This window comes from Dromiciops gliroides, chromosome 5, assembly GCF_019393635.1.
Source record: "Dromiciops gliroides isolate mDroGli1 chromosome 5, mDroGli1.pri, whole genome shotgun sequence".
NCBI lineage: Eukaryota > Metazoa > Chordata > Mammalia > Microbiotheria > Microbiotheriidae > Dromiciops > Dromiciops gliroides.
In genome coordinates this window covers 150023171-150049091 of record NC_057865.1, presented here as the reverse complement: position 1 = coordinate 150049091, position 25921 = coordinate 150023171, and the positions used below count along the sequence as shown (strand labels likewise).

Here is a 25921-nt window from a genome sequence, read left to right as displayed (position 1 = left end):
CAAGCATCTACTGTATACAGTTATTATAGAAAACGGATTTTATCTCGTTTAGAAAGAAGGAAACAATAATGTATTAAACATCTAACTACCAGACACTGTTCTAAACACTTCATAAATATGAGTACAACCACCCTAGGAGGTAGATGTTATTATTATCCCCATTTTACAGTTGAAAAAACTGTAGACGGAGGTTAAGTGATTTACCAGAAATATAGTTATCTGAGGCTTAATTTGAACTCAAGTCTTCCTAACTTCAAGTCCAGCACTCTATCCGCTGTGCCACCAAACTGCCCCTTACAGCAGCACATGCCATGTCAAAACACCACTGCCATCTCGACTACCACTGCCCCTCAGGCCCCATGGGAGAAGACAGTCCAAAAAGACATGGGTTCAGGGAATAGTAGTGACACACAGACCAGTTCTTTTTCCAGCCCTGGACTTGAAACCATTACTAAGAAGAATAATCCCAGTAGACATGGGGCCCAACTTTATCACTACCACCAACACTAACTACTAATCAACTATCACTAATGGGCAGTTAAGTCCAGGTACACTTTCAGTAGTAGTACACTGACCCCCACCAGTTCTACCTTCAGCCTAGCTCTTAAAGCAATTTTCCCAGGAAAAAACCCCTGGAGAGATAAAGCCTTGCAACTGCTTCTGTGGAAGCTATAGCCACATTTACTGATGACTTAGAATAGAAAGGTCTTATCATTAAAGTCCATGGCATTGTCAAATGGTTCAACATCAAAAACCAGTTCAATTTTATCAATGAAAATAACGCTAAAGAAGATACAATACTAACTGCTTCGCTGCTGTGCCCTAAGGATGATAGGACCTTGACATCTGACACTAGGCTGAAACATCCTATTTGTGCCATCTCCCCATTAGAACGTGAGCTCCTTGAAAGCAGGGAGCTTAACACAATTCTTTACATATAATAAACTCTTTTTTTTTTTTTTTAGTGAGGCAATTGGGGTTAAGTGACTTGCCCAGGGTCACACAGCTAGTAAGTGTTAAGTGTCTGAGGCCGCATTTGAACTCAGGTACTCCTGACTCCAGGGCTGGTGTTCTATCCACTGCGCCACCTAGCTGCCCCTATAATAAACTCTTAAATACTTTTTCATTCTTTAAGTCATTCATTCATCCTAGAATAGATACTTGAAATAATGTGAAGGGAGAAATGATAACACATAGTAACTGATCAGATATGGGGGTTGGGGAAAAGAGAAAAGTCAAAAATAACTCAAATATTTTAACCATGGCTGTCTGGAAGGATGGTGGTACCTTCACCAAAACTGAAAATCTGGGGGGAAATGTAGAGTTTGTGATGCTTAAAGGACATGCCAGAGGCTATATCCAATAAACACTTAAAAAGATGATTGATAAACATTGAGAAAAAGAAACAGTGATGACAAATAGCCAGCATGACTTCATTAAGAACAGGTAATACCAGACTAACATCAATTATTTTTTTCATAACGTTCCCAGACTGGCAATTTAACCAACTGTTTGACATAGTCTTTCATGCTATTCTTGTAGGAAAGATCAAACTATCGAACAATTAGGGGAACTAGGTGGCACAGTGAAAAGAGTACAGAACCTGAAATCAGGAAGACTGGGTTCAAATCCAGCCTAAGACACTTATTTATATAGTGTGGCCCTGAGGAAGTCACTTAAGCTCTATCTGTCTAAGTTTCCTCAACTGTAAAACAGAGGTGATAAAAGCACTTGCCTTCCAAAATTTTTGTAAAGATCAAATGAGATAACAATTTTTAAGTTCTTAACACAGTTTAGACAACAGACACATCTAGACAGCACGTAGTAAGTGTTTTCAATGATGATGAGGAATTATTGAATGGTTAGAATCAAACAGTAATAGTCATTCAAGGTTCAATGTCAACTTGGAAGGAGGTCTCTAATATAATACCCCCTAGGATATGTATCTGGGCTGTTTTAATATTTTTATCAACGATATGCACAAAGGCATAGAAGGCATGTTTAACAAATTTATATATAACAAAAGCCTAGAAGGTTAGTCTACTTTCCAGTGATAAATACATTGGAGCAGATGCATCAGTAAATGATAAATGTAAAAAAGAAAATGTGGCTCTTTATTCCCCACGAAGAAGAACCAAAAATATAATCTCTCTGCTACTACTTTCCCAAGTTATCTTTAATTAGGCAATTGTAGTTCTTTATCCAGCTTCCTCTCTTACATGGGTTTAACTCAGCTCCCCAAATTAGCTTTGTAAAGAGCCACAAAATTGAGGTGCCCCCAAAAGGGGGAAACGGGAAGGAAAGATGTAATATGCTGTCTTGAGAGTCTTGGCTCCCAGTCTCAGGTTGAAACTCACATCAGGGTAAACAGAAGGGTCTGGAAGGAACTTCTAGAATATCCTTGGGTCTAAAGTATTTCCTCATCCACACAGATTAGACAGCAAATCCTTGCCAAGCCCTATTCATGTCATTTTACTTCCCCCTTAATTCATACAGGCCCCAATAGGAGAGGCAAAATGTGGTGTGGTAGAAAGACACAAGGACCTAGTTCAGGCCCTAGATCAGCTTCTTGCTACCCCCTGTCTGACCTTGAGCAAATCACTTAACCTCTCCAGTTCTGAGCCTGCCATCTATAAAATGACAAAGTTGGCAATTATGTCAAACTCAAATAGAAACGGTAGCCACTAAACCATATGTAAGGATCCTTGCAGGACCCATATTGACTTGAAAGCTATGTTGATCTATGATGTATTGTATTTTAAGTTATTTTGTTAAATATTTTTCAATAATATTTTAATCTCATTCAGGTCACACTGGGGAGTGTTATGGGCCATAAGCAGCCACCAGTCATGTTTTTGACACCTCTGAGCTAGATAAATCTCATCATTTCAAGTCTAAATCAACGATTTCAAACTACAATGGCAAACCAAAAAGTGTCCCAGTACTGCCACTGTAAGTGGCAGTATCAAATGTAATGGACATCTTTTTTAGTTTTAGGGGTTTTTTGGGGGGCAGCTAGGTAGCACAGTGGATAAAGCACTGGCCCTGGATTCAGGAGGACCTGAGTTCAAATCCAGTCTCAGACACTTGACACTTAATAGCTGTGTGACCCTGAGCAAGTCACTTAATGCTCACTGCCCCACCCATAAAAAAAAATTAGGTGTTTTTTTTTTTTAAATAGTAAAACTACTGCACTGGATATGTTTTGCTAAATTTCATGTGAGGTTGTAAGAAAATACTTAGGCATCAAAGTAAAATTGCTACACACTACAGCAATCTGCCTCGTAAGATCTGTCAAGCCCTGGGTTAAGGTCATAGTTTGACAGTTCCTGGTAAAATCTTTACCTAGGCCCTTTGCCTAAGGTCTAGTTTGTAATCAGTTAGCTTTCCTAAATATTGGGGGCTGGGGAATCTCCATTTAGATTTTTTTAAAAAGGATTGTGGTCTCTTTTATTAGTTTTATTTTTTTATTAGCCTATTAGTGCTTTCCCCCAAGTTTGCTTTTTAAATTTGTAACATAATTTCTCATATACTCAAACAGCCTCCATGCATTCTGTAATCTGCCTTTTTATTAATACTTTTTCATATTATTCTTAATTCCATTTCTAAAACTGGTTAACTGCATGACAAAATTTTGGTTTTCTTTTTCTTCTCCTAACACAATGTTAAACTTAATCATATTGTCATCATTACCAGATAGTGACTCAATCATAGATTTCCTGTGCCACTTCCTGTTTGCTATCCGGAACCAAGTTTGGTATATTTTCACTGCTTATGGATTCTACAATCACCTTTTCTAGGAAATCACAATTTGTCTAATTCCAAAACCTGATACCCATATCTTGTCTCATTTTTCTAATGGGTAGAAACCCATACAACCTAACATCAACCTAATTTTCAGCTTTTCTAATGGCAGTACAGATTTATTCTAATGATCCTGATCAGATGGTCACTGCATTTTGAAATTCTTGACTGGGGGCAGCTAGGTGGCGCAGTGGATAAAGCACCGGCTCTGGATTCAGGAGTTACCTGAGTTCAAATCCAGCCTCAGATACTTGACACTTACTAGCTGTGTGACCCTGGGCAAGTCACTTAACCCCCATTGCCCTGGAAAAAAAAAAAAAGAAAGAAATTCTTGACTGTGTATATCTGAGGTTCGCTGTGCCAACCTATAGCTCTTTCCCAAAGCAAAAAATCTGTTTTGATAAAGCCTTAATAAGATCTGTTGCAAAAAAAACCAACTATTGTCTACCTTTTTTTTGCCTAGGGAACTGGAGCTGCTAAATACTGCTACTAATATTAAATACATAAGATTTTACCACAGCTAATAACCAAGATATTTAGGAAGACTCCAAACTTCAGTTTTCTCCAATTCAGCTCATTCCAGGTAACTAGGAGCAATCTAACCTTTTCAACTAAAGTATCTTTCCATCTAATTTCTCTTACCCTACAAGGAAGAAAAAAGGAAAGAGAAAAAGACAGAACAAGATATTTGTAAGCATCCCTACCAAAGTCCTGCCTCTCCATCCTCAGTTTTCTACAGCCAGGGGAAAAGAGGAAAACAAAGGAATAAGTATTTATTAAGTGCCTTGTTGTTGTTCAATCATATCCAGCTCTTTATGATCACATTTAGGTTCTTCTTGGCAAAGATCCTAGAGTGGTTTGCCATTTCCTTTTCTAGCTCATTTCACAGATAAGGAAACTGAGGTAAACAGGGTTAAATGACTTGCCCAGCTTCACACAGCTAGCAGGTGTCTGAGGCCAGATCTGAACCTAAGTCTTCCTGACTCCAGGCCCAATTCTCTATTCACTATGTCACCAACCTGCCTCAATTATACCAATAAAGAGAGCACAGGCTCTCCAATTTGCAGAACACTATAGATGTGTTCGTTTTATTGAACTGTGCTTTTTTCCTCTTCTTTTTCAATGCCTTGTTATAAGGGGAGGCAAAAAAGGAAGGATATATTGGGAACTGAAGATATAAAAAAAGATATCAATAAAATTTTTAAAGAAAAAAAATGACCTAAATACCCTTCTTTCAGACCTATATAGAAATTTCTCTGTCTCTGTCTCTCTTGCTCTTATGTACATGGAATTTTGTTTTATGTTATAGTTTTTATTGTGAATTTTGGTTGATATTTGTGAATTCATCCATGCAGATGCACTTCATCCATCCAACTCCCTGCAACTTGAAGTCTTAGTGAGTTGCCTAGAGGCCCTGAGAGAGTCCAGGGCCACCCAGATCCCATATGTGTAAGAGGCAAGACTTGAACTCCTGGTCTTTATACCAACGGAGGATCTAGGATCAGGAGGGCCTGTGCCTATAGCAGAAGGAAGCAAGTTGGGAAGAGACATATAGCTATATAGACTGTTATACAAACCCTCCACTGATTACACAGCTGACTGGAGGGCAGCTACGTGGCACAGTGGATAGAGCACTGGCCCTTAAATTGGAAGGATCTGAATTCCAATGTCACCTCAGATACTTATTAGCTGGGCAAGTCACTTAACCCAATTGCCTTAAACATCCAGGGTCATCTACAGTCATCCTATTGTATATCTTGCCACTGAACCCAGATGGCTCTGGAGGAGAGAGTGAGGTTGGTGACTTTACACAGCCCTCCCTCACTTAAATCCAATTCACTGCAAGTCATAATATCACCCCAACATCACGGTCCTCTTAGAGAATGAAAGACAAACAACAACAGCAGCAGCAGCAGCAGACTGAACCAGTTGCAGATAATATGTCCAGAGGATGCATTGAAAACTGACAAATTTGAGCACAGAACGATACAGAAAAATAGCCATTTGAGATAGGAAGCAGCTTCAAGGATTGAGATCCTCTTATACCAGATAAGAATTGTCAGCTATGGACTCAAGAAAGGACTTCCAGAAACAAAGAGCTGTGTGTTGTTTTTATAACTGTCTTTGCCATGCTTGCTTAGAAAAAATTATTTTTCAAAGATAATTAAGTGTAGCTCATAATCATCCACATGTATCCAGATTCTCAGGACAGACTACAACCCACATTTATCTTGAGTCTCAGTGTAGCTCTGTTTTCACTACACTATACAAGCTCTTTATGTTGCTTACCAGACTGTAAGGTTTAATTCAACAGTCCAATAAGCATTTATTGAATGTCTACCATGTGCAAGTCACTGCTATGCACTGAAGATACAAGGACAAAAAAATGAAATAATCTCTCCCTTAAGGAGCTTACAGTTTACTGAAAGGATATAAAAATACAAAAATAAGTATAATGACTAGTAGAGAGCAAAGGGAAGCAAAGAAGGGGTCAAAGTTCCTCTAGAGGAAGGAGGGCCAATTTGATTGAAAAGTTAGAATCCAAACTGAGCCAGGGAGAAAGAAAAGGATTGTGAGAATTGGAAATGAGGAAGCAGTCCATTCCAAGAATGAAGATTAGTTTATGTGAGTACCAGTGTCTACAGTGTATATAACTCACCTTTCATCTCTTCTGGGGAACAGCACCATATTCTGCACATAACAAGCTTTAACAAATCTCTATGTAGTAGAAACAACAATAAATTTGAGAATTCAAATACTGTATTTAGGTTCAAATCTCAGCTCTGCTATATGCTATATTTGTGTGACCTTCTTTGTAATCCTATGTTATTTTATTTTATTCATTTAAAAATATTATTCTGAGAAAAGATCCACAAGTCTTCACGGGACTGCAAAGGGGCCGCAACACAAAAAAGCTTAGAAACTCCTGGACTTGAAGATCTCTTAGGACTGGTCTTTCAACTCTAAATTCTATTTACATCAAGAATAGTTTCAAATGGAAAGGAAGTGGGCTGGTCATGTGGTAAGAATGAAAGATAAGGCCTTACATTTTGGGGCAGGCCTATGTTTTCTACAGGGGAGGGGAAGGCTGGTGAATCACTTGAGGTGGAGAGTTCTGGCCAGGGCTAGAGTTGATGGTATTTCTGCCCTCAATCAGGAGTAGGGGCTACCAAGGTGCCTGAAGTGACAAGACTTGGTTAAAAACTGAGTAGGCGAATGATTTGGAGCCCATCAGTAGAGATATTGGGTCCACATGTGGTCTCTAATGCCACCTTGGGTAAAATAGGAAGACCAGACTCAAAAAAAAAGAAAAGAAAAAAAGAAAGTGAGCGAGAAGGGGGAAAAGGAAAAGAAACAATCCAAGTACTAAGTTTTCTACCTTCAATAACGGATTTAAAAAGTATTAAAAGCACTTATGTGGTTCCTGCACTATGTTAAGCATTAGGAACCCCCCCCACCCCCCCGCAAAAAAGTCACTGCCCTCAAGGAGCTTATATTTTAATAGGGGAACACACATAAACATAAAAGGGTTTGGAAATGGCAGGGAAGTGTATACCGACTTTGGACTGGGTAAGGATCAGAGATACTGAAAGAACCAAAGGAAGCCCCCTCCCTTCCCCCCAACAAACATTAGTCAGGTTCTCTGGAGGTACACAGAAGAACACAAGAACTGTATTAGAGGTGAAGGCATAAAGGGAAGACTGCTTTGGTAGAGGGAATACTACACGGTTACACCTCTAAAAACTGGAATTTCCATATACCAAGTTTCTCTAAGACTTCACTTGGGGACTAAAAATATACATACATTATGTACATATATGTATATTGTATGCATATATAACTATTGCTTTATCCTCTTTCCCAAAAAGTTTAGTTCAAAAATTTCTGTCACTTTAAAAAAATTATTGCCAGAGTTTCAATGTTATTTTGGTTAAAACAGCAAATCAACCAGCATTTATTAAGTGTTTACTATGCACGAGGCACTGTTTTAAAAGAAACTCATCCTTATTTTATAGACTGTAGCCCCACCATTTATGTTCTGCCTGTTTTCTCTGAAGAAGTATTAAGCTTCCTTTACTGTAAAAATGATAACCAACTGTGCAAATAACAACTGAGTATTAAAGTGATTTGTTGTATTTATCCTCACTGATTACAAAAAACTTTAAAATATTTTTACATGTATAATTATCTATGGAATTACAAACTGCAATGTACTGCTACAAAATGTAAAGGAAGAAAGAAGACAAAATTGGGGGTGGTAGTAAAAGCCATATTTTTGATTGCACAGAAGTTCCTAACGACCTTCTACTGTGGGATCATAAGATATAATTTGTTTGGTCTTCTTTCTGCACCCTCAAACTTTTCTAGAAAATTGTAAAAATTAAAATGTATATAGCTGCTCCCCACCTTAAAGAAGCCGAACTTGCAAATAGAAACTACTGGCCTCCAGAGTTCAAAAAGATGTCCCAGGAATACAGTTATATAGTTAAGTAGCAGTGAATTTTATTATGTCTCAACCTCTCTGGGCCTCGGTTTCTTCACTTGTAAAATTATGTGGTTTGAGTAGATGATCTCAAAGGTCTCTTACATCTGTCAATTTATAAGCCTATGACTTGCCTCAAGTCATCCAACTAACTTGTGGTCAAGCTAGGACTAGAGACTTAGAAAAGCCAGTTCACCTGACACAGTGAAATGTAGTCTCAACAAAAGAGAATTTCCTTGTCACTTTAACTACCTTTATTTTATGAATTAAGAATGAGATAACTATGCCATTTAATCAATCATCGTGTGGCTGTGTGTAGTTTCCAAATACTCAGCTGATTTTTCTTTCAGCATTTAAAAATGTTTGGGAAAACTCCAAAAGTTCCTGAAGAAGTTATTGAAAAATATAGCATCCCTAAAATCTAAACTACAAAATGTGGTTCCAAAAGTTACTTAAAAGTATATGGTTAAATACACTTCTAATGCTAGAGCTGATGGGAAGGAACACAATAGCAATACTAGAAATTTGAAGGCCACAAATAATACAAGTTAAGGTGGGGCAAACAAGCAATAAAGCATTAACTGTGCAATAACTATTGGTTATAGAAAATTAAAGAGTTTTTGGATTAGACCCATGATTTCACTGAAACAGGGAACTCAAAGATTTTACTCCCTCAACCGAGAAGGTTCACACCTCCTTTACAATTTATCTTTTAGAAACACCTAGAGATTAGATTGGCCAGGGTCATAATGCTAGTATGTGTCCAGAAAAGCAAGAATCCCCTACTATGTCTCTCCAAAGATTAAATAGTTCGAATAATTTTTCCGTGATTTGAAAGAATTCTGAAATGGACTCATTTTGTCACAATCCATGCATCTCTAAATAGTATATAAAGGGTGTTGCAAAAGTCCTAGTGCAATTCTAAGCTTTAATAGCTTTAAAAGCTATTAAAAGTAAGTGACTACATGATACAAGGTGTCCCAAAAGTCTTAGAGCTGTTTTAGACTTTAATAGGTTGTTTTTTTAAAACTTATTTTCTGAGGCTTAAAAAAGCTGCACTAAGACATTTGGAACATTCTATATCATATTGTCATTTGCTTTAGCCAGGCCAACGGTAAGGAAAGGAGGGAGGGAAGGAAGGAGGGAAGGAAGCAAGTTAGCAAGGAATCACGGGGGGGGGGGGGGGGGGGAGTGATGAAAAGTATGACCCAAAAAGTTATCATGGTAGGATGTTAAAAGAAGACAGCCTGGGTCTGCAAGGTAAGAGCACAGCAGCCCTTGTTGGCTGTCAACGTTTGGAAGAAAGGAGAAAGAAATTTTAAAAGATCGAAGCCGACCTAGAGATCCCAGGGCCATTGTCTGCAGTCGGGAAATAAAGACCCCCGTGCCAGACCTCACCACCCGCTCCTCCTGGGCGAGTGTTGGCATCAGAAAACCAAACTGTTGCCTCCTTCGCCTGGGCATCCAGGGTTGGAGGGGCGGTGGGCTGGGCTGCTCTGCACTAGGCGAAGCCTATCCAACAGCGACCCCCCTCTTTTCCTCCGCAGAATGAGTGGGTTGGACTAGATGACCTCCAAGGTCCCTGGCAGCTAGCTCGCTCTCTCTCTCTAAATGGGCTCCTACCTCTCACACACTCACGCCTCCCCCCACCCCTCATCCTGTCCTCCCGCTGCCAAGCACTGCCCCCCACCCCCACCAGAAGCCCCTTCCATCCTTTCGCTCTCCCCTCAGCCAGCAAGGTCCCCCTCCCGTTTTTTTTCCACAGTGCCCCCCCTCCCAAAGCAGTCCCCGAGAAGCGGGGAAGGGGGCCGGGGGACTCTCGGGGGGCGACGGCCCCACTGCTAATTCACCAGCCCTCGTGAAGCCGGGGGCGGCTGGGCGGCGAGAAATGGTGAGAGACAGAGGGGAGCGGGGAGCGGGAGTAAAGAACCCCAGCTGTCACCGCGCTGGGCCACCGGGCGGCAAACCCCGACCTCGGGGAGCCGGGAGCCGCAGAGTGGGGTGCGGGTCCCCGGATGCGTGGGCCCCCTCCCAGCATCCCCGAACGCTCGTCTCGCTCCCATGCCTTCCCACCTCGGGTTGGCTCGCCCGCCCCTTTGGCCTCGCTCCGCAGCATCCCCAAGATTCTGTCAGCCCCGAACGACCTCCGCACCGCCCGCAGCCGATGCAGCCCTTACCGTAGCCGCCGGCGCCGCTCGCTGGCGGGCCGGGGGTGGGGAAGAAGCGCCGGAGACACCCGAGAAGCGGGTAAGCGCTACCGCTGCCGCTGCCACTGGCTGCCAGACTGACCACAACGAGGCTGCAGGCTCCCGCGCGAGCCGCCGGAGGAGTAGAGTCGAGTCGCCTCGCCTCGCCCCGCCCCCTTCCCCTAGGGCCTCTCTCTCTCTCTCTCTCTCTCTGTCTCTGTCTCTCTCTCTCTTTCTCCCTCCCTCCCTCTCTCTCGCTTGCTCGCTCTCTCTCTCTCTTTCCCTCCCTCTCTTTGCCTCCCAAACCCCGAAAAAGGTGAGGGAGGGAGGGAAGGAGAAGAGGAGGAGCCCAGGACACCGTGGATGGGAGGAGCCGCAGGCGGGTTCACTTTAATTGGCACCTGCCTTCAACAATGAAGGAGAAGAAAAGCCGGGCTAGTTTTTCCCAAGCTCGCTTAGATTGGTTTTTCCTCTAGCCTATAGCAGCAGGGGGATGCGAAGCCAGGAGACTTAATAGGATTTAATTGATGCCCATGTTATCGAATCGGAGTAAGAAAGACGGCTCCGTTGAATCGAATTGACATTCCAGTTGACCAATCATCGCCTGAAAGGAGGCGTGGTAAAGAGTTTGCTTGGCTTTCCTTCTACCTATTAGCGTAGTCAGAGAGCCACCAAGACCCCGCCCCGGATGTTGAGGAGGCTGAGAGAGAAGCTTGAGTGAGGTTCTAATTTGGCTGCTGCTCTAGGATCCGGAACTGAATGGTGCAGACCGCTTTTTTCCCCCCTTTAATGTGACGAATTCTGGATTTAATGGGGGAAAACGTGCGTGAAGTTCCTGGGGATATAACCTGACGAATCCCCCATCTTCATTTCCCCTCTGCCTTACGGCTGACTGCAATACCCAGGTGAGTCCGGAGCTCGGACGGACGAGCCGAACGCCCAGGGAGCTTCCGCCCCTCCCCCTGCCTCGGTGCCGATGGAGAGAATGTTAGCTCCCCGCCCCCCCCCCATCATTCTCGTCTGCCCCCCGACATCGTCTGCATCCTTCCCCCCCCCCCCCAGCTTATTGTTTATCCCCAGAGCTTCTTTGTATGTGAGATACTCCGATATTGTAACAAGCAAAACATTTATCGAACGTGTTGGACACAGCTTAGAGCTGTGGGGGGGGGGGGTCAGAACCGATGCTTCGGGCAGCCTTGCAGATGAGGACGAATTCAGACTGATGCATAAGATGCTCAAGGTATAAATAGGCCTCGGGCAGGTGACAAGTCATCGCAAAGCTTTTGTGCAAAGGCTGAGTTACAGTCAGTAGAAGTGATCCAGCAAAGATACACTTAGAGTGAATTTTAATTGAGTGGAGAAATTTGGGGTTGGAAGAATTTAGGGGATCTTTTCCTTGGGGGTGAGAAGAGTCCAAGAAGAATGAGGCTATGAGGTTTCGGACAAGGAAAAAAATGGGATTAATGGAAGAGGGTAATACATAATTTGGTGAAGAGTACGGTAAGGCAGATAAGTAACACAAAAGTGTGGGGAGGGAAGGGAAGAATTGACCTGTGAAAAAGTATAAATTAGAGAATAAAGCATATGCCTAGCATTTTCCAAAACATTGTAATAACCACGGCAAAAGGGGATGTTCGTTTGCTCTCAATTGTACTTTGAATTATGACACAACCACCACCACCACCACCACCCCTTCCCACGAATGAAGCTGTGAACTCTGAAATGAACTACTCTAGTTTTACATACCATATTTTATCTACCACTTGCAGCACCCAAGGTCTTCCAACACAATAAGTGAATCTTTTGCAAAATAGGCCCTTCTGTGAACATTTAAGTGCATAGGGCACATGAGTCTATGAAATTTTTCAAATTCACTTAAAGCCACTACCCCATGATAGGGATCTAAAGGACAGTCTTCCTGCAGTTTACTGCATCTAGAAGCATCTCTCCCTTTGCTGTGACAAGTTACCCTTTATGTAACTTGGTCTTCTGAAAAGCAGAAAGATTCTGTTTAGTCAGATGTATTACAATAAATTTATCTGTATAGGATCATAAAATTTTAAGGCTAGTCATATAGTCTGGAGAAACCGAGGTCCTGAGAAGTAATAACTGGTAGAGGGAAATTATGAAATCTGGTGTTTGATCTACAGCCAAGAAACAGGTCACACACAAAGGCCTATGAGATACTGTGCTGAAAAAAGGAAGTTATGATGTTCTTAGGATAGACTGCAGTTTTCGCTCCTTGAGCACTTGCTCCTCACTAACCATCTGTGGGTAACAGTGGCTTTCTTGACCATGATTGCTACAACCCTAGGACCCTAAAATAGGACTTTTTGACATAGGGGGAGGCCCTATGGAAAAAGCTTCCCAGGATATACAAACACTGCTATTTAGTACTCTCTAGCTTTCACTAAGTAGCCATGGAAACAAATCAAGAGAAAGCCAAGCTTTCCCTTAACCAATACGAGTAGCCTACTTTATGAGGAGAGGCAGCATCAGTATGGTACTGTGGAAAGAACACTGAATCAGATGACCTGCATTCTAATCTCATCTGTGCACCTTACTATTTAACATGACCTTGGGCAAGTCATTTACTCCATCTGTGCCTCAGTGAAATTGGTGTAGAACCAGGTAATAAAAGCCAAGTGATCTTAAAGATAGACGTCAGGGGGATCCATGAGCTTGGATAGGAAAAAAATTTACATCTTTATTTCAATATGATTGATTTCTTTTGTAATTATGTATATTTTATACATTTAAAAACATTCTAGAAGATCACAGGCTTCACTAGCCTCCCAAATAGGTCTATGACCCAGAAAAAGTTAAGAACCCCTGATCTAACACCTAGCATTGTTTTCTTATTCTAGTCTCCACCTAAATGATCAGATCCACTCACATAGTCCTGGTAATATAAATCCTACACATACAGGAGTTTATCCACTTAATCTGTGTGCCTTTTCTTTCGTTCTTTCTGTTTTTGTTGAGTTGGGTTTTTTTGTTTTGGGGTTTTTTTTTTCCACAGGGCAATGAGGGTTAAATGACTTGCCCAGGGTCACACAGCTAGCGTCAAGTGTCTGATGCTGGATTTGAACTCAGGTCCTCCTGAATCCAGGGCCAGTGCTTTTTCCACAACACCACCTAGCTGCCCTCTGTGTGCCTTTTCTAGACAACTTAATACCTTTATCACTTGGGACTTGGGTCCCAGCAATTATCAAAACAAAAAAATTAACTACAGAGAAAATTTAAGGAGAAATCATTAGCAAGCAAACCTATTAACTATGTGTGATAGATCTCATTTATGACCTTAAAAATAAGATTGCATTTTTAATTATATCCTGTGCCAAAACATCAGTGTATGTGAATGGAAGTGTTAATTCTAATTGGCTGTTAGCAGTAGAGAGGATCTTTAGTCCTCTATTAGGTACAGCCTTGGTGAGATTTCCTTAGAGGTTCCTGCCTGCTAGAAATTTCTCTGTTCATTTTTATCTTGCAGGAATGTGATCCAGTAGAAAGAGTACTAGATCTGAGGAAAGTGAACCTGGTTTCAAATCTAGGCTCTGTTGATGCCCTTTGTGGCCTTGGGCAAGTCCCTTCATGTCTTCAAATCTCAGTTTCTTCATCTGTAAAATGAGATGGTTGGACTAGATAATCTCTGGTATCTCTCAGGGCTTTAAATCTATCTATGAGTTTCTTTGAAAGAGCGGATAATAGATATAAAATAAAAAAGTTGTTTCTGTCTCAGTGCTTGCTATGGTACTCTTTCCTTCATGGTCTCTCTTGGTTCTTTCTCTACCAATCACATGCCGCAGAGTTGCAGAGTATCCTGCTGACACTGAACACGTTTATTCACTTTTTTATTTGGAATAGCTCTGGCAAGTAACTATGGAAATTGGTTTTAAATGCTTTAGTATAGTTTGATTCCAATTTAGCATGTGAACAAAAGATAGAAAACAGTATGGTATAATAATACCTGGAGTGCTGGGCTGAGAGTTAGAAAGACAAGCATTCAAAACTTCTCACATATAGTAGATTTTCTGTGTCATGAGCAAATATTTAGCCTCTCTAAGCCTGTCTATACATACTGACATATTTTCTACATCTGCAAAATGGGGATATTAGTTCTGTGAGAAAATAATTCTTTATAATGGATTTCTTGGGGGACCCAGGGATCAGTTTCACAGTATGCCCCCCCTCCCATCCAAAGTTCAGTTAGTTCTCCTAGTGAAACTTTGTCAAATCTCATCTGGGACAGACCCAAGTAAACAAAAGAAATGGAGATAAATTCTCCTTGAGGATTGTTGGCATCTAACCACATCTAGATAGTGGACTTTGCCTTAAGCAACTTTAGTGGGAGTCTTTTGCATACTTTCCCCTGTTGCCATTTGTAGAGTTCATTTTAATGTGGACCGCCTTCAAATCATGTCAACCAACGAATTGAATGATGCTAACCAATTAGCTTTGATGGGTCTGCTGGGGCTTTTCTCCTGCTCACACCAAAACTCTCTCCCTGTGTTCTCTACCAGAACTGAGACAATGAGAAGTCAGGAGACATGGTCAATTCTTCACTGGTATATAATATTAATAAATAATAATAGGCTTACCCTAAACTGGTCTATATAGCAATAGTCATTATTTTAGAAAACACAGTTTCTGTCTCCCAGAGTTGTGAGTCAAATGAGATAATTTATAAAGTATTTTGCAAAGTAAAAAAAAAATCACAGAAATGTCAGTTATTATTCAATAAACTATATTGAGATCTCTGCCTCTGATGCCCCTCCTTAGCTGATTTTTACCCCTACTAATTAACCATCAGCACAGACTCTGTCTCTTCTCTTCTTCTCCTCTTGTACTTCCTTAGGCATTGTTCATTTCTTGAGTACACATTTTACTTTCATATTTATCCCTTTGCAGTAGCAAAAAATCTTTCTCTGTTCTAGACTGGCCCATTTTCCAGATCATCAGTCATTGTTAGAATGTAGCCATATCACCTACTAAACAGGGATTAGGAATGAATAAAAGAGAACTTTCACAGCTACCATGAAATCACCAGATAAATTATCAGACTATGTTCTTGAACTTGAGCTGATTCTTACTAAGACCTACCTTGTTCATTGGTTTAACTCCTTTTTTATCATAAAATATTATAGGGCATCATAAGATTTTGAGCTAGAAGGGATATTAGATGTAATCTAGTCCAATCTCCACATTTGAGAACAATAGAAAAAGTGCAGGTTAAAAGTTATTGGAAGGGGGCGGCTAGGTGGCGCAGTGGATAAAGCCAGGAGGACCTGAGTTCAAATGCGGCCTCAGACACTTGACACTTACTAGCTGTGTGACCCTGGGCAAGTCACTTAACCCCCATTGCCCGCCCCCCCCCCCAAAAAAAAAGTTATTGGAGAAATGGTATCAATGGTAATAAAATGAAGTACATTGTATCAAGTCAAGACATGTGGATTCAGGTTTCAGCTCTGCTACAAATTAGCTGTGTGCTCTTGGTAAAGTCATTACTCTTCACAGTCAGTTTGGTCTTTAGCTGTAAAATTGAGGCAATTAAAATTAAATCTTTTAGAGGCATAGAGTATGAAACCTTGAAGAGACTATAAATGGCATACAGTTGAACCACCTCGTTTTAGAGATGAAGACACTGAAGAATGAGGAGGTTTCAGCAAGGCCAGGACATCAGTTCAGGTCTTTGGACTTCCAGTCAGGTGTCCTTTAAATATAAATCTATTGCCAGTCAGTTTTCAGGAAGCAATGAGAAGAGGATGGTACAGAGGGCATAACATCCCCTATTTTCTCTTGTCTCTGTGTACACATGTCTTTAAAGGACTATCTCTTCCTTGAAATATGAGAGAGAACCTAATCTGAAAATAGTATGGCACACATAAATTATTCTAAAAGTGTATCATAAATTTTTAATTCATAGAAAAAGTCCATTTATATTTTTGTACAAAATTATTAGACACGTGTGAGGCAGGTAAGGTTTGTTGAAGAGAATAAATTGTTTGACCACATAGAATCATAAATTTAGAGCTGGAAGTTACTTCAGAGGCTGTGGAGTTCAATTTCCTTGTTTTACAGATGAGGTTAAGTGACTTTTCCAGAGTCACACAGCCATTAAGTGTTGGAGGCACTATTCAAACTCAAGTCTTCCTGACTCCAGGTTCTGAATTCTCTAACTACCTGCAGAGTCCTTCAAATTATTGTCACCACTATCAAAAAGCATCAGTACCTACCTGAATGAAGTAGTAACAGAAGTACTAAAGATCAAGGTAGTATCTTGGCCAGACTATATCAACAATATTGTACTCTGTTCTGGACAGTCACATTTTAGGAAAGACATTCAAAAATTGGATTGCATATACTGAGGGGGGTAATCAAGAATGGTGATTGGAAACTATGCCTTGTGGGGCTAAGTTGAAGGAACTGGAAATGTTTATTTTTATGAAAAGTAATTTGGAAGAGAAAATATAATAGCTATTTTTATATTTTTGAAGGGCTGTTATGTGGAAGACAGGCTAGACTTAGTCTGCTTAAACCTAGAGGACATAACCAGAAGCAATAGATAACAAGTTACATAGTCAAATTTTGGTTTAATTTTTTAAAAAATTCCTGGGGTAGCTAGGTGGCTCAGTGAATAGAGCTCTGGCCCTGGAGTCAGGAGGACCTGAGTTCAAATCCGGCCTCAGACACTTGACACATACTAACTGTGTGACCCTGGGCAAGTCACTTAACCCCAATTGCTTCACCAAAAAAAAAAAAAAATCCTAAAAATTAAGACTCTCCAAAGTAGAATAGGGTGCCTCATGAGATAATGGGTTCCTCCTCGATAGAGGTTTTTAATTAGAAACTGGATAACCACTTGTCAGGGATATTGTAGAAGTAATTTCTTTTCAGGTATTGGTTGGCCTTTCCAACTCTGAGATTTTTTAATACATAGGATCACAGACTTATATCATGCAAATGACATAAATCCAGCACTTAAATAGAAGCACTGCACTTAATTTGCAAGTACATTTGTAGTATTTAAATCAACATTATTTGTATACCTATGTTTAGATGTTGGGAGAGATATCAAGGGAAACATTAATAGGGTACATGCCCCCAAACTTATAAGAAGCAGCATAGGATAATTGAAAACTCATTGATCCTGGAATCAAGCCCTTTTTTTTGTGTTGAATATATCACTAGTTATGAGATTGTGTCACTTAACTTATCCAGTACTCAGTTTCTTTATGTGTATAACAAGACTCATACTACTTTCCTCAGAGGGTTGTTGTGAGGGTAGTTCTTTGTCAACTACAAAGTAATTCATAAATTATTTACTATTACTAATCTTGTTTGGGAGAAAATGTGGAATTTCTTTTTGTAGCTTAGATACAATTTGAGAGAGAATAAAGGCTATGAGAGACAATTTATTGAGCTCAAGTAGTAAGAGGAAAGTCTGGAATAAAAAAGATCTGGAATCCTAGCTTTAAAGATAGGCAGAAAATAAGGAAGAAGGCAATCTAGACAGAAGGGAGGATTTGCTTGAAGAAAAACAAGAAATTACATGGACTGTTTATGATTCAGTCACCACCTAATCATCCAGATGTACAACTTTGAAGTCCTCGTTTTTCTACTCCATGACCATCAGCTAAGTCTTGCAGACTCTACCTCAACTATATAATCTTTTATCAGTGTCCTTTTTTCAATTCACAGAATCACAACTCTATTCTTTCATCACTTCTGCCTACCTTAATTCAGAAGCCGCCCAGTCAGTCTTCCTAACTCCAAGAAAACCCTGCCAAATTGCTGCTGTCATACTTAATTCCCAATCCATCCTCCACACAGCTGCCAAATTGATATTCCTAAAGTTACAGATTGTACCATGTTACTCCTGTGTTCAGGAAGCTCTAAGGGTTCCCAGTTGCCTCTAGAATAAAGTACAAAGTCCTGCCCTCTGCACTATGACTATCTTACGGCAGCACTACTCTTCTTCATATACTGTCTGACAGTCAAACCCTCCTGAACACTGTTCCATTTTTGACATGCTCTCCTATTTTCATGCCTTATGATAGGCTGTTGCCTGTGCCAGAAATGTACTTTCTCCTTACCTCCACTGCTTAGAATCCTTAGCTTCCTTCAAATTCAGCTCAGTCAGTGTGGCATCCCTAATCTGATTGATTCCGATATAGATAGATAGATAGATAATAAATGATAGATAATAGATTGATTTGTGTATATGCATATGTATTAATAAACACCCATATATTATAGTGTGCCAAATCTTAGTGTACTTTTAAGCAACTACCCTAAGATTTTTTTGAAATACCTTTTATGTCAACCATTCCCTTCCCCCCCCCCTTTTTTTTTTCCTTTTTGGTGAGGCAGTTGGGGTTAAGTGACTTGCCCAGGGTCACACAGCTAGTAAGTGTCAAGTGTCTGAGGCCGGATTTGAACTCAGGTCCTCCTGAATCCAGGGCCAGGGCTCTATCCACTGTGCCACCTAGCTGCCCCTCCCCCTTTTTTCAAATCTAAATTGTCTTGTCTATTCAATTCGGTAAGTGCTTAGTGAATTGAATAGACAGGACAGTCTAGATTTGGGAAAAGAGGATAGGTTGATCAATATATAGGGTGGGTCCAAATTGTGGAAGGTCAACATGAGTTTAGATCTAAGATCATAGATTTAGATCTGGAAGAGACCTTATGGGTCATATGGTATAACCCTCTAAGATGAAGAAACTGAGGCCTAGAAAGTTTAAGTGACTTGACCAAGGACCTAGATATTAATTAACAGAGCTGGAATTTGGGCTTTGCCCAGATTCCTCTAGTTTCTGACTACAAGTTTACCATGCTTTTCACTGTAACACTACAGGCCCTTCAAAGCCATTATAGTCTTTTGAGAAGGAGAGAAACATGTTAAACACAGTAATTTAAGATTTGGTATCGGTGAACAGAATAAATTTGGAAGAATTAGTACCAGGTAAATAGGATATTGCAGTTATCTAGGTATGAGGTAAAGAATGTCTATAACATTAGCAGTGATATTGGATGAATAAGAGAAAGATTTTGAAGTGTGCTTTGTACATAGAAATTGCCCAAATATTTTCCTTTTTTTTAATTAACTTTTTTTTGGTTACATTTGAGTTCTAAGCCGTTACCCTCCGTCTTTCCCAACCCCTCACTAAAGAAGGCCAACAGTTGACACAGATACATAAATATAAAACTGTACAATACATAGTTCCATATATCAGTTCTTTCTCTAAAGGTGGATAGCATCTTCCTTCATAGGTCCTTTGATTTGATGAATATAGAATATGATGGCGATGAAGAGTCAAAAATGATTCCAGTTTTGAACTTGAGTAACATTGAAAATAGTGACGTGATTGAAGCAAATTAAAGGGAAGCTGGAAGGGGGAGCCAGATCTTTAGGATTAGATGAGTTTAGTTTTGTCCTTGTGGTGAGCCAGATATCTCCAGTAGAAGCATCTAATAGTATCTTACTAAATCATGAAAAAATGTTGAATAATTATTATTTTTTCTCCCCTGTAGGGTGTACTTAATTTTTTCAACTGTCTGCAGCCATCTCTCCAAACTGTTTAAATGAGAATGTCCCTGGCTCAGAGAGTACTGCTCACCTGGCTTTTTACATTGCTCTTCTTGATCATGTTGGTGTTGAAACTGGATGAGAAAGCACCATGGAACTGGTTCCTTATATTCATACCAGTCTGGATTTTTGATACTATTCTCCTTGTAATGCTGATTGTAAAGATGGCAGGACGATGTAAATCTGGTTACAACCATCGAAATGGACCACGACATATGAAAAGAAAGGTCTGGTACTTCATAGCCATGTTACTTAAATTGGCATTCTGTCTTGCACTCTGTGCTAAACTGGAACAGTTTACCAACATGAATCTATCCTATGTTTTTATTCCTTTATGGGCCTTACTGGTTGGGGCTATGACAGAACTTGGATATAATGTCTTTTTTGCTCGGAGAGACTGACTTTTAACTATGACTTTTCAATATAGCTTGCTGAACAGCAAAAAAAAAAAAAGTATTCTGGATATTTACAAACTTCAAGGCTACCAAGGAACTGAAAACCATACCAAATGCAGTTTTATATTGTTTCAGTTAGTGTTAAATTAACTATTCAAGGACTTGAAGACAGCATGAAAAGTATTTATTCTACATTTCAATTATTAGTTTCCTTATCCCTTCTTACACTTGTAAAAATAAAACTTTGTTTTGAACCATATATTTTAAATGACTTCTTTTAAAAATCCTGATATACTTCAAAGATGTTATAACCTTCAAAGATGTAATAATCACAAATGCAAATCTCATGTTGATTAGCACTTATGCACCAATCCAAACCTAATAAGACTTTAAAATTATTGGGAAAAAAGGAGTAATGATGTGTATTAGAGTAGGCATCAAATATGTTACGTTCTCCTTATAAACAACAAAGCTTACTTAAAACAAATGGCATTTTCTTTGCTGAATAATGGGAAAAATTCTTAGGTAAGTACAATCATTATACTTTCATGTTTTCATTAATCTAGGCAAAATCATGCCAGTTACCACTTAAAACTTTTAACACAAGTAAAATTTAAATTTTGCTTCCTTGCTAGAAGTGATGTAACAGAAAGGGATTCTCTCCCAGTCATTCCTGAGAGGAAGCAAAGCCCTCTTGGAGAAGGGGTGGGAGCGCAGCTTTGGGGCCCCTTTCCATATATACATTGGGGATTATTTAAGAAATTCTTAGTAGACAATGAAAACATCTCAAAATGTTTATATTTAAGTAGGATTACTTAAACACAATATAAATCTGTCCTTGTTCAGACATGTACAATGCAGAGTTTTTTCCCAACACCATGAATTGATAATTATGTACTAGGCCTGTGGAGGCAGCTTCTAAAAAATCTGGCAAAGAAGTGCTTAAAAATTATTCCAGTAATAAATATTTCTATTGTAATGACTATATTTTGAAATTTCTCTTAATGAAGACTAGGCTATCGTACCCATCACCTCACCACTCACATAGTCATGACCCTCTTTGGGCCCTGATCTCTGTTGTGCTGTAGCAGCACAACAGACACACCTCTTCGGTCTCCCTAATTCCAGTCTTTCCCATCTCCAGACAGTCCTTCACACAGCTTTGAAATAATCTTCCTAAGGTACAGTCTGACATGACAATCATCTGCTCAGAAACTTTTGAGTAGTACCCTATTGCCTCAATGTAAGCTCCTTGGTTTGACTTCTAAAGTTCTCCACAATCTGACTTCAACCTCCTTATTACATGCATCACATCCTTCACAATCCAGCAAAACATTTCTAATAACTATTCCTCGACTTGACAGGAGGGAGGGTGTTGGACTAATAGCTATTCACAACATTGCGTGACAGCATTCCATTCAGCATCCTGGTGAAAGGAAAAGATTTTAGAGTCAATGGACTAGGGTTCAAGCACAGCTTATGTGAGCTGGCAAATCGTTGAACTTCTCTGGGCCTTTATAAAAGTAAGGGGATTGTGCCAGCTAGAATTCTCAAATTCTTCTGCAGCATAGTCTGTGATTTAATGGTCTCTGACCCCCATGCATTCAGCCAAAGGATCCCCTGTGCTTGGAATGCACTCCTCCTTCTCGCCTGTGCCTCTCAGTCCTCTTCCTCAAAGATTCAGCTCAGGTGCCACTTCTGTGAAACATTACCTGACCCTTGACAGATGTTAGTGGTTTTTCCTTCCTCAAATTGCATTGTATTTGCTTCTCTGTTTACATTGTTGTTGTACCCTGCCTTCCTTAGAATGTGAACACCTCGAGGACCGAAATTGTCTTTTTGTTTTAGTCTTTGTATCCTCAGTGCCTTGTATATGGTAAATGCTTAATAAATGTTTATTTAAATTGAATGAATTAAGATTTCAGGTCTAAAGAACCTATACCTAACTTTTTGAGTTTTTTTAATATAATGCAGAAACAACTGGAACTAAGTAGCTTGCTGTTTAAATCCAATTAATGGCCTTCATATTCGGGGATGAAATTAAGTATAGCAGTAAATATAGATTACAGACTCTGTTCTAAACCTGAACAAATAAACCCTTAAATGACTGAAGCAATCCAAGCCAATCTCGAATACCTCAACAGAAGGTAATAGAAGCTTTGAAATACAAACAATCTTACCTTAAGGTAAGAAAAAAGTATACCTCTTAATCCAGGCTTACCTCCTTGAACATGTATGTATATTCACTAAGATTTAACTCAGCCAAAAAAATAGTACAAAATCTGCAAAAATTGCCTAAGTAAAAAAAGGAGAATTCTACAGCTTAGGTAGCATAGTTATTAGATTGCTGAACCTGGAGTTAAGGAAGACTTGAGTTAAAATCTGGCCTCAGATACTTATTAGCTGTTCGACCTGGGCAAATGCTTTGACCTGTATGCCTCAGTTTCTTCATCTATAAAAGGAGGATAATAATAACACCTACTTCCCAGGCTGTTGTGAGGCTCAAATGAAATAATATTTATAAAGTACTTTGTAAACAAAGTACTTTATTATCATCATTATTTTTTTTTATTATTCTACTCAGCCAGTGCAAATTCCCAGGATAGGATAAAAGGGCAAAATCTCTTGTCTAAGGAGCAGCATATTGCTCTACCTCTTTAAAATAAGCCATGTTATAAAGGCACTTTGAAGAATTAAGAATTTCTAAAAATTCCAGCAATCATTTTACTTTTTTTTTTTTTTTTTACTTTTTTTTACAGGGCAATGGGGTTAAGTGACTTGCCCAGGGTCACACAGCTAGTAAGTGTCAAGTGTCTGAGGCCGGATTTGAACTCAGGAACTCCTGAATCCAGGGCCGGTGCTTTATCCACTGTGCCACCTAGCCGCCCCTTTTTTTTACTTTTTTTTTTTTTATTTCCAGCAATCATTTTAAAACAAAGACATTATAATAGCACACAAGTGATTGTACATGAGCCATTTAATAAACATTTGAAATAACACAAGTCCATTTATTAATGGGAATTTCTCACTCACTAGAACATATATTTAACCACTTTTTTATCTTTTTTTTTTTTGGTGAGGCAATTGGGGTTAAGTGACTTGCCCAGGGTCACACAGCTAGTAAGTGTTAAGTGTCTGAGGTCGGATTTGAACTCAGGTCCTCCTGACTCCAGGGCCGGTGCTCTATCCACTGCACCACCTAGCTGCCCCTAACCACTTTTTTAAAGTAAGAGAATAGGAACCCTTTGCCAAAGAAAACTAATCATTGTTCCTCTGTAGTCTAAATCTTTAAGTGATATGACTTGCATGTGCTTTTAAATTATATTTTAAAAATTTTCAAATCAACACAAACCATCATTCTGAGAAAAGAGTTTGTAACCTGGGGTCTGTGAACTTAAAATATATGTGTTTATATTTATATAGATATATAAAAATTTGGTTTCCCTTGTTATCCTATGTATTTTATTTTGTTTATTAAAAAACCTCCATGACCTTCTCCAGACTGCCAAAGGAGTCCACAGTACAACCTCTACCTTGGGAAAAACAATGTGCTGCAGTACTGGAAGGAGAAATTGATTTGGAATCTGGGATCTTCAAATTCTGTCTCTGCTACTTAATTGCTATGTGACCTTGAGGGATTAACCCAACATCCCTGGGCCTGAGTTTCCTGATCTTATAAAGCAGGATAGAAATCTCCCTTCTTTTGCAAACCTATGGTCACATAAGCCCCTAAAATTGTAATCCCCAAAATACTTTTTTTCTTGTGAAGGAGTAACATTTTTTTCTAATCAGGCATATACTGATAGTTTTGTAAAGCTTCTTGTGTTACTTTTTAAATGTAGCTTCAGCTGACTGGGACCCTCATACTTTACCTCCAAGTAGAGGAATGAAGTTACCTACCCCCAGATTAGAATATATTCAGAATCTGAATTATGTGTAAATTAAAGTTACATTTTCATCTCTCTGATTCTTATCTAGTTTCCCCTTCACTTCTTCCTAAGACATATTAATACTGTAGTAGCAGAATTGTTGTTGGTTCTTTCAAGAAGAGAAAAGAAATGCATCACTCATCTAACCCACTTAAGATTGGGACAAGCATACCTCACTATGAACATGAGTAATTAAATTATATTCACTATAGGTAAAAGACCTGGGCCTATAATTTTACTGGTGTAGAGAACTATACTGGACTTGTGATTTCACAGTAGAGAACTCCCAGATTAAGAAACTCCTATCACAGTAAGTTGGGAAACTGAGATTTAGTCTTATTTGTTGGAGTACTTAGAGGTTAGGTGACTTAGCCAGAGTCACACAACCCTTATTTATTATTCCACTTTTTTTTTTCTTAGTGAGGCAATTGGGTTTAAGTGACTTGCCCAGGGTCACACAGCTAGTAAGTGTCAAGTGTCTGAGGCCAGATTTGAACTCAGGTACTCCAGAATCCAGGGCCAGTGCTTTATCCACTGCACCATCTAGCTGCCCCCCTTATCTATTATTCAAAGAAAGCTGAACATTGTGGGGGTGGATGGGAAGCTCTGCTGTAAAGAAAAGCACTAAAAACTGGAGATATATTTCACAAGAAAGCCTACATATTGCAAATAAATATTTTTCTAGAAAAAAAATTTTTTTTTTTGTTTTTTTGCAGGCAATGGGGGTTAAGTGACTTGCCCAGGGTCACACAGCTAGTAAGTGTCAAGTGTCTGAGGCCGGATTTGAACTCAGGTACTCCTGAATTCAGGGCCGGTGCTTTAACCACTGCGCCATCTAGCTGCCCCCTAGAAAAACTTTTAAAAGAAAATCACTTTATTACTCTTGCTCCTAATTTCTAAATGTGATGGCCTTTTCACAATCCTCTTCCTTCTTGACCTCTCCATAGAACTTGTCACTGTTTTCCCCACTCTTTCCTGTATACTCTCTCCTCTCTGGATATTAATGACCGACAACAACAATAATAAATGTCAGCTATTATTATAAAGCAGCTAGGTGGTACATTGGCTAGAGCACTGGTTCAAATATGTCCTGAGATACTTATTGCTTATCTAACCCTGTTGAGCCAAAAATACTGAAAATGCAAATTCACTTGTTAAAAAAACTGTATTGGGGCAGCTAGATGGCGCAGTGGTTAAAGCACCGGCCCTGGAATCAGGAGTACCTGAGTTCAAATCTGGCCTCAAACACTTGACACTTACTAGCTGTGTGACCCTGGGCAAGTCACTTAACCCCCACTGCCTAAAAAAAAAAACAAAAAACTCCTGTACAAATGACAACATACAGAAGACTACCAAATTGTTTAATATATATACCTTAGAAACTCAACAATTTCATAGATTTACATGTGAGTACTCCAGGTAAAAATTACAACAAATTAGAAGCATCTTAGATTTTTTTTTAAGTATTTCATGACATAAGTTTTTACACATAAGCTGGGGCAGCTAGGTGGTACAGTGGATAAAGCACAGGCCCT

The 25921-nt window shown here is 39.5% G+C and overlaps 2 protein-coding genes across 6 annotated transcripts in view; one reads left to right on the top strand and one right to left on the bottom strand.

The window, feature by feature from the left end:
- Positions 1–10733, bottom strand: part of PHTF2 (putative homeodomain transcription factor 2) — a 164277-nt gene extending 153544 nt beyond the window's left edge. For 3 of the 5 annotated variants that reach the window (XM_043967329.1, XM_043967328.1, XM_043967330.1), the window contains exon 1: positions 10465–10733. The gene's annotated coding sequence lies outside the window, so the exon portion shown is untranslated. The remainder of the gene's footprint in view (positions 1–10464) is intronic. The other 2 variants (XM_043967325.1, XM_043967327.1) reach the window with 1 other exon arrangement.
- Positions 10734–11127: 394 nt separating this feature from the next.
- TMEM60 (transmembrane protein 60) lies at positions 11128–22366 on the top strand. The gene is made up of 2 exons (XM_043964997.1): positions 11128–11378; positions 20008–22366. The coding sequence occupies exon 2, from the start codon at positions 20059–20061 to the stop codon at positions 20461–20463; it is 405 nt and encodes a 134-aa protein (XP_043820932.1). The 5' UTR covers positions 11128–11378; positions 20008–20058; the 3' UTR covers positions 20464–22366.
- Positions 22367–25921: the final 3555 nt, after the last annotated feature.